Genomic DNA, 9,619 nt, shown 5'->3' on the forward strand with positions numbered 1-9,619 from the left:
GAGCAACAAAATGACCTAGAGGTGTATATAGGGCAGGATGATATTGCTGGTAGAACAAAGTTTAAGTATTTTGGGTTGATTATCCAAAGTGATGGAAAAGTCGATGGTGATGTAACCCATCAAATTCAAGCGGGTGGGCTCAAGTGGAGAGCAACCACTATAGAGTTTTATGCGATAAGAAGTTTCCTACCAAACGGAAAGGTAAATTCTATCGAGTTGCCATTTCGCATGCTCTGCTGTACGGGACAAAATGTTGGCATGAAAAGAAAGATTTCAAACATAAGATGGATGTAGCAGAGATGAGAATGTTGAGATGGATGTGTGGGGACACTAAGACGAATAGAATAAAGAACCACGAGTTGAGAGAGAGGTTAGGGGTTGCCCCTTTATCGACAAATTAAGTGCGTGAAAACATGTTGATGCGGTTTGGACATGTATAGAGGTGGTTTGGACATGTAAAGATGGATATAGGTATTCCCATAGTGATGAAACGTTGATCATAAAAAAAATGTTCAAAATTTTTCATTATTACCTAATATTATCTCTCCAAATGGTAATGTATTGGAATGTGCATAAAGAAAATGAGATGATTGGTGCAAGTATGATTATTAAATTTGTGAAGAGATTTTGTGAAGAGATGATTGAAGTAGATTAAGTATGACTATTAAATTTATGATGAAACTTGATCATAAAAAAATTATTCACAATTCTTCATTATAATCTAATATTATCGTTCCAAGTGGTAATTTATTAGAATGAATTTTTTGAAGAAAATGAGATTATTAAAGTAAAACAAGTATGACTATTGAATTTGTGAAAAGAGATTGAAGTATAGATTAAGTATGACTATTCAATTTATGATGAAACTTTGATCATAATAAGTTAACGGTTCCTAATCAACTGGAAACAAAAAAATTGCTCTTCCATAAAAAACAACTTGCGGGTTTGAAAAGAATGGTGTTCCTGTCAAATGGGCTCACATGTGAGGGGCAAGTATTGGAAAGTAACCCACATGTGATTCCATATTGAAAAATTAGAGAGAGGTTGATTAACATATATACTTGATGGGTTGCTCCTCTTAATACCAATTGATTTTAGGATGGAACCTCATAAGATTTATGTTTAGTCAACTCTTTTCTTATGCAGGTCTTATTGTATACAAACCTATTAACAAATTTATCACCTTTTATATAAGTTTGTTTTCAACCTAATTGTCTAACAAGAGGAAAATCATAATAGACTTCATACTTTTGGGTCCTATATCATTCGAGAAGCATAGACAACTTCTTTTCCTTGAGTTTTCTGCTAAGGATATTAAAGACGCCATGTGGAGTATTTGTGTTGACAAAAGTCAAGGTATGGATGATTACAATAGCGACTTTTACAAAGAGGTGTGGACAATAATTGGAAATGTGTCGTTGAAATAATCCAATGTTTTTTTTAATTGGAAGATGTTAAAAGACATTAATCCCTAAATTCATTTTTCCTAACGCAATTAATGATTTTAGGTTGATTTATGTTTGCCACATGTTATACGAATGTGTCTCTAAATTTGTTACTAACAAAAGTCAAGGTGTTGACTATATTTTTTTTGTTTTTGGGAATAGCTCAGGATATTCGCTTTGTGATCTTCTTGAAAGAACACCTCAAATTGGCTGAATTAGTTTAATGCTTTGGCCATTTTGGTATATGGCTTTAATCGGTTGAGAGTTTCATCGGTCCTTTTTATGCTTATCCATCTCTACAATGCAAGCTTACTAAGTAGTATCATTTGTAAGATGACTTTAATTAAATTGTTTATTTTTGTGCTCTAACTGTTTCATATTGGTTATCCAAAAACTCAATGCTACACTCATTGTATTTTTTGCTTTTATGATACAGTTGCTGCATTGCGGTCCCTGAAAAGAAGACTAGTTGATCTTATGAAAAACTTGGAGAAATATCCATTTATTTCATAGATAATAGAAATATTAAATGTTTCTCGTAAATTCAACAGGTAATAAAATACAAGAGCGTAAGGGAAAGTTGGAAACATTCACTCCCCAACAGAACCACCACCCGGGAAAAGTGATCAGCAATTAAAACCAGAAAAAACAGTCATGTGTCAACCATCTGATCATAACTCAATGGTATTGGACATATTACCTCCCGATCACGCGCCGCCACGGAGTCCTGCAATATTGCCGGATCTACAACGATCATCGACGAACAAAACAGTTCTATTTGCAAAGTTAAGCCTAATTTATTTTTTTTAATCAATTAATGATGATATTTTAAATTTAAAATTAATTTACAATTCACATGGCCAAAGTGATAGAGACAGTTCTAACTTCTAAAGGTAGTCTTCCATTGATTCTTAGGTTAGTAATAAGATTTGAAACATAATTTAGATTATAGTGTCTTCTTTGCTTTACATAATATGTTGATATGCAATTTAATTGATGTTGATGATTGATGTTTGTCTAATGTTGATAATAATGTCTGTAATTTGTGGATTCGGTAAAAGCAAAGATGTTTTTGAATTGATGTTGATGATTGGTGTTTGTCTAATGTTGATAATAATGTCTGTAATTTGTGGATTCGGTAAAAGCAAAGATGTTTTTGAATTGATGTTGATGATTGGTGTTTGTCTAATGTTGATAATAATGTCTGTAATTTGTGGATTCGGTAAAAGCAAAGATGTTTTTGAATTGATGTTGATGATTGGTGTTTGTCTAATGTTGATAATAATGTTTGTAATTTGCAAATTCAGTCAAAGGAAAGTTGTTTTTGAATTCGAATGATTTTTTCAAGCCGCTTTTTTTATCGTGAGAATCCTTCTGTAAACTAATGAAGCTAGAATATCTGTTTCACCTCTAAATAGAGCAAATAAGAATCATCAAAATGACCTTGCATTGTCTTTTCGAATTGACCAAAATCTTTAAGAAACAGCTAAATGGAGCTAGTCACATTAGACTTGCCTCGCAACTCTTTATGTATGCAACTCATTAAGTTATGTGAAGCTGATATTCACATGTTTTCTGTCTATTTCGTGACTTTGATGCTTATGAAACATTGATGTATCCATGATTACCTTTGCAACAATCTTCTGCTTCTTATATTTGTAAGGAGATGTGAATCTTTCAATAGTGCAGCCGTAGGTATATAAGTATATGTCTATAGTGCAGGTATACAAATATTTTCAGGATATAATTGCTATTTTGCATCTCACTGTTGAACTACAAACTTATGACAGTTATGCGATGCAAATACACAATTTCTTAGTAAATCCAAACTTCAAGGTGCTATGGTATCTCACTATTTTTTGTTCTATGAAAAGTTACTCATCAGAAGATCTTATTGACAAGATTTATCACATGTGTTTGGATCTTTAACTTGTAGTCTAAGAGATATAAGAAACTTCTTTAGGTGGATAATGTGCTTCAACTATAATTAGTGAAGAAAACCTAAGGTTAGTATATGATATGAAAGCAACACTTCATTTCAAGAGTTTAGGTGGATAATGTCTTCCCTTAATGTCTAAATTTGTGATCTTTTTCCTAATGCTTATGACCAGGGAATCGACCCTTATGCTGGATACCAAATGAGTTGTTTACAGTTTCACATTTGTTGCAATGCTTATGCATTTCTAAATTAGGCATTTAAAGACTTCATATAATCTTTCCAACTCTAAGTCTATAGTGCCTATCCCAGAGGCTAGCGCAACACCTGTAGTTGTGGTGCCTGTGAATCATGGATCCAAACATGCTGATATTGGACAACGCAGCACCAGGTAGCCCTTCTATGTTTCTGAGGTAAAAGCACTTGTTCGAGCAGTAGAGAAACTCGAAACTAGAAGGTACATGACTATTATGCGCCTTCTATTTGTGGATTTTTGGTGCTCTTGTGATCTTTTTCTGATGTATTATTGAGCAAAAATCAGGTTACTTTCTGAAGTATTTGTTTTTTTTCGTATCTCACAGGTGGCGTGATGTTAAATTGTTTGCCTTTGAGAATGCGAAGCATAAAACCTACATTGATTTGAAGGTAAGAGGCATGTTTGTTGTAGACATAAAAGTAGTTCACTCAGTCGCTATCTTCCTGAGACGATGTTCTTCAACGATATAAGAAGCTAATGTGGGTGTCAAAGAATCAAAATAAGGTTCTACTAGTCGCATCAATGGTGCTTTGGGTCCGGAAATCAAATTCTAATAAGTTTAGATGCTAATTGTTTTGGACCCTTTTAAAAAAAGTTGTTGCATATTTTATGTTAGGTGTGAAATTTAGTTTTATTTTGCTTGTAGTCTTCTAAAAAAAGTACCGTGCCACAGTGTTCCTTAGATAGATTTTAGCTTTATATCTTCCATAAAATCAATACCTTGCAAGTAACTAGATACACTACTGCACACACGATCAAATCAGTAGTTTGCACATGGTTCTGAGTTCCGACAGACAGCTTTTTTACTTGCTGAGTTGTTGTTACTGAATTTTAACCACTCTAACTATCTATAAAATCCAAGTCTTCACATATATTTAATCCTATAACCATACACAAACTCTTGCACTTCAAAAGGTACACAAGTAACTCAAATTCTTTTTCTCAAATTTGCCTAAATACACAAACATATACTTGTGCTTTGTTAATTTAATTTGTGTTTTCACTTTCTACAAATTTACAGGAAACTGATTGCTACAACTTCATTCTCAAACTTAATACAGGTATGATTACACTTGTATTTTTTTATGTGCTTTTTAAAATCAACATGTTTATTGATGCCATTTAATGGGTTGCTGTTTTTTTATATTGTTCAATTTCTATTTACTTATTTGCTATTTACTAATCATACATTTGAATTTTGATCTATCAAATAAAACCATGAGACTCTTAGTAGTATAGCTACTACTAATCAAAAAAATATCATCCAAAGCTTCTTTCTCCTTTTGACCACTTCAATATCCAAGTTTCACTATCCAATGACTTACATATCATTTAATTAGAACAAAGAAAAAAAAGATCATTTAAATGAACACACATTTTGCGAAATAAAATTAAGAAAAACTTCTGCTCTTAACTGCACAGAATGAATATATTTTTGCTCTTTTCGTTATGATCGCAACATTCCACCCTTGAAGCACACAAGAGTTAAGAAAAACTTCAAACTGATAGATCAAATTCCTTTTTCTGCTTCTTCAGCACTTAATGTATGTATATTCCATAACAAAATTTTGCAAAGTTCAAATGATTCAGCCCCACCTGGAAAATCTAGAAGTTGGATTAGTGGGTAGGCTGATGAGTTTGGGGATTCTGCACATAGTTTCTGTAACTTCAGGCATTTTGACAGCATAGGAAACTGCACACATTTTCTGTATGCTTTGCTTGGATTAATATCTTTGTAAACGAAGATCTAAGCATTTTCAACATCTACTATAATGCAGTTCGTTTTTATTATGCTCTAATTGAGTGTATAATTAAATGAAATAAATATGAATCATTTGTGATTGAAATGTGATCAAAGATACCCTTGATTTGTGTTTTTTCCCTCTAATTTGTTGTTTGATCAGAGTCACTTTGCTCTTGCTTACAACTTGATTGAATTGTTTCTCTATATTCTTCCAGCTTGTGTCTTCCTTAGGTGATTTCAGTATTTCACAACAAGCATAGATTGCAGTATGCAGTATAATGAACAAGAGCATATAGTACTTGATAGAAATGAATGGTAGATGAGAATATTTTTGCACCATTACAACATCTGAATTTTTTGTTCATGTAGCCAACCATATTAGCTTGGGAGTAAGGTTTGCCTTCTTGTTATTAGAGTTGTTGTATTCTGAGGGATGGATCATCTTCAAATATTGAGCTTTCACCAGGTATAGGAATTAAACGTATCTTATTCAAGATTTGTAAAAAAATAAATGGTTTCCCTATATTGAGCGTTGAATCATGTTGGTTTGCTTATATCAAGCATTTTCATTTGCTATTCACCTATCATTAGGGTTATTTATATCTATCCTCATTGTGTCTGTTAATGTAGTGGGGCAAGTGCACATGATTTAAAGAGTGCCTTGCCCATAGAACATCAGCTACTACAGTAGGATCTTCTGTCTCAGAAACACAGCCTGCCCTGGCTCTTTTCAATATCTCCATCTTAATTTCTTTCTTCTCGTTTTTTTCGATTCCTTCCCCTATCTCTTCCTCCACGGCCAATCTACTATCCACCCAATAACCATATTATTTGACAAGCTTTCATCCTCTTCTCTTCCTACACCTTCACATATATCTATGTTTGTACTTACTCTTATCTGACATAATTCTCTACACTCAGCCTCTATTCTTTGTAATTGCACGAGCTTCTTAATTAACCCATATTTAATCATGGACTCGACTACTTCCTCACAGCATCAATGCAGCATTGTATAAGCTTGTACAGGATCAAACCAGCAACACCAACTTGTTAAAACAACATGTATGGGTATTTGGCATAAATGTTGAACGCTCGCACTAATTAATGTTTTTGTTTACAATCCTAAAAATTCATTTCATTCTTTATATTGGATTTGGCGCATTATTTTCGGTTTGTGATCATTTTGCCTTTGATACTAGGCATATTTCTATTTATCAGTGTAGAATTATTGATTACTCTGACACTGTAGACATGAAGGAAAAGTATTCTACTTTGCATGAATTAACAAACACATCAGCAGTACATAAAGTTAAAATCAAGGTCATTGAGAAGTCCAGAGCGTTTCAATCACGAGGCAAAAAGAAATACCAACGCCTTCTACTGCAAGATGAAAAGGTATATACACAAAACAATAACAACTTTTTTGTTCAATCAACATTACATTTTTTAGCTAACTGTTATTTGATCCTTACTATTATTAGGGTGATGTTATGAGAGCAACCTCTTCGAAAATGACATACAAGCATATGATTCTTTAATTCAACAAAATCATGAGTATCTGATTTCGAATCCTACAATTAAGGCCATCGATGAAAAGTACCAAACCAGAACTGGGGAATATCAAATGACATTTAGTAAGCGGACTGTAATTCAAGCCATTGGTTCCTCTTCCAACGCTTCTGGTCCAGTCTATCATTCAATAGCAACTATTCCTAGAACAGTAGGTCCTTATGATAGATTTGGTACATATATTCAACAGTTTTAATATCATTTATATAAAACATATATATTTAATATCTTATGCGTACAATTACATACAAGTTATAAGTACATTATCAAGAAAGTAACTCATCACCAATCATTTTTTATTTAGATATAATTGATGTTGTTCTTTTCATTGGAGATAAGCCCATGGTAAAAGGTGCATTTGAGCAACAAAACAGCGTGTCAGAAATTATTATCACTGATCATAGGTATAGTGTTGTACACTTTAGCTTTTTAAACATATTTATCTATTGTATTCTATATGTTTCATTGACCAACTTCTTTTTTCACACTTTTTCCGGGCTAACTCATGTAGCTCACATTAACCCTTAATTGTGTCGGCATGGAATGATATGGCAGACTTCTTTAAAACAAAGCCTCCTGAAAATCAAATCGTTGGTTTCACATCTCTAAGGGTTACATCTCACAAGGGTATACTTACTATCATATTTTGTTCTTTGTGGTTCCGTTTATTAATCTAATATTCGATAAACCCATTGTCATCTTCATTTATGCGATGATAATTGCCTTTGAAAATTATTAGGTTTTGGCCTATCAACTACGATGTCGTCTTTAATCATTCCAACACCAACTGGTGACAAGGCAGATTCCCTAAGCCACTGGTAAAGCACGCAATCTATAAACAATTCCTAACAATGCATTTACACACAAACTTATATGTCTCCTTCAATACATGTTCTTTTTTTTAAAGTAGGGCCTTTTCTCATGGATCCTTTCTTTGCGAGCGCAAAACACAAATCCTGAAGACCCGCATGCCCTTAAACCAAAGGCAGCAAACCACAATTGCCTTCATCAAAAGCAAGACGGTATTAAATCTAGCTTTCTAATTATATCAGTTTATTATCTATATCCCTTTATAATTTTGCTACATATATCCAAAAAAAATCATTATAAAATAGAATTATAAGAAGTATCAATCAAGTAAAACTAACCCTTTTTAATTCCACAAGCAGCAAATACTATCCAAGAAGAGCGATATTGGATAAAAGCATTGCTCGAGAATTGTAGCTACAATGATATAAGAAAATTTATAGGGTGTGATCAATGCACTAAAAAGACAGACAATAAAGGAATAAAGTTTTTGAATGTCCATGGTGCCACAAGAAAGAGAGCGTCGCTAAGCCACGGTTGGTTCATAAATGTATATGTACAACTTTATCTATTGAAAACTCTCATATACAATTTTTGCTTTTGCCATCTATCAGATTAGCGCTCACTTTCGACGCCCACGATAGCACGGGCTCTATCCAACTACTGCATTCAATGACACCATAGCAGAACTCTTTGGAAAAACTATCGATGAACTATATAGTCCAACTACTTATGTAAGGCAAAAATCTCTAAAATCTAACTTTGGCAAATTCGTAACTTTAATCATTAGTACACTTACTACTATTAGTTTATCTTCACTAAACAGGAACATATTGAATCTTATCAAGACATTGCTCAATCCTTACGAGTGAAACCGATTGAGATACAGCTGGTTCCAATTGTCACTCTCTCTAAAAGTGGTGTGCCAAACTGGGTTCTAAAATCGATTGCAATTGCACCAGATACTTCAACTAATCCACAACACTTGGCCTGCAAGTCGCCCGAGACTCATTCATCACAAGAAAGTGTACCCGCTTAACTAATTGATGATACTTCTTTACATACTCAAGAACCATCATTTGCATCAGATAAAGTAGAGACTGATACTCATTCATCAGAGCAAATTGTACCAGCTCCATTGACTATTGCTCCTTCAAATGATCCACAACCGTCATCTGCATCAAAGAAAGTAGGGACAGTGAAGCGCAGTTTAGATTTTTCGGATGCAACCACTTCTTCCGAAGTATTGGACTTCAACGCTTGAGTTGTCTACGATGTTAGCTTTTGAAACACTATCTTAAATATTATTTCCTTTTTGGAACACTTGTTTGGCAACTCCAATTATAGGAGCTCTAACTTTTCATGCTAACTCACCACAACCATGTTCATTTTACTTAACTATTTATTAAACATGTAGTACTATCTTTGCTTTTGTATTACAACTTTATATGGGGACACTTCAATTGAATACAAAGCCTTACCACTTCTTGGATGATCATTGATTGAATAAATCTATGAACTTATATATGTTTTTTTATTTTTTAATTTGGATATCTTATCATAAAGCTTGTGATTTTGGTAGGTCTTTCTTTTAGGATTTTTGTTGTATGACAATATGAAGATCTTTTGATTGTTTAATGTAGGTGCCATATGATAAATTTTATGTTGACAAGCATTCGTTGATAGCTTGTGATATATAATACATCGCAAATTTTGTGAATGTTCAATTCAAGTGTATTATTTTAAATTTAATGTCGCACCCTATAATTGCAGTTTGCTTGTTCAATTGACATGGGCTTGTGTACAGGCTATGACTGTTATTCTAGCAAGAATAATAGACATTGGTTTACTTTGAGAAAGAA

General features: G+C 33.2%; 1 protein-coding gene and 1 long non-coding RNA gene across 20 annotated transcripts in view; both read left to right on the top strand.

Moving 5' to 3' along the window:
* LOC130817727 (uncharacterized) overlaps positions 1 to 294 on the top strand; it is a 715-nt gene extending 421 nt beyond the window's left edge. Inside the window, exon 2 of the mRNA XM_057683583.1 lies at positions 1 to 294. This exon is cut by the window's left edge and continues 119 nt beyond it. Coding sequence (XP_057539566.1) covers positions 1 to 294 — 294 coding nt within the window.
* A 1,314-nt stretch (positions 295 to 1,608) lies between these two features.
* On the top strand, positions 1,609 to 9,255 carry LOC130818814 (uncharacterized). Of its 19 annotated transcripts, XR_009044002.1 has the most exons (15): positions 1,615 to 1,773; positions 1,882 to 3,281; positions 3,382 to 3,451; positions 3,557 to 3,838; positions 3,963 to 4,026; positions 4,659 to 4,698; positions 6,631 to 6,776; positions 6,863 to 7,101; positions 7,255 to 7,354; positions 7,462 to 7,577; positions 7,690 to 7,768; positions 7,861 to 7,972; positions 8,120 to 8,293; positions 8,372 to 8,491; positions 8,584 to 9,255. It is a non-coding gene; the product is annotated as an uncharacterized LOC130818814 (long non-coding RNA). The 19 variants fall into 19 exon arrangements; XR_009043999.1 differs by adding an exon at positions 5,751 to 5,847 and having other exon boundaries at positions 1,613 to 1,773; positions 1,882 to 3,838; positions 6,600 to 6,776; XR_009043998.1 differs by adding an exon at positions 5,751 to 5,847 and having other exon boundaries at positions 1,613 to 1,773; positions 1,882 to 3,838.
* The last annotated feature ends 364 nt before the right edge of the window (positions 9,256 to 9,619 follow it).

This window comes from Amaranthus tricolor, chromosome 7 (genome assembly GCF_026212465.1).
Source record: "Amaranthus tricolor cultivar Red isolate AtriRed21 chromosome 7, ASM2621246v1, whole genome shotgun sequence".
NCBI lineage: Eukaryota > Viridiplantae > Streptophyta > Magnoliopsida > Caryophyllales > Amaranthaceae > Amaranthus > Amaranthus tricolor.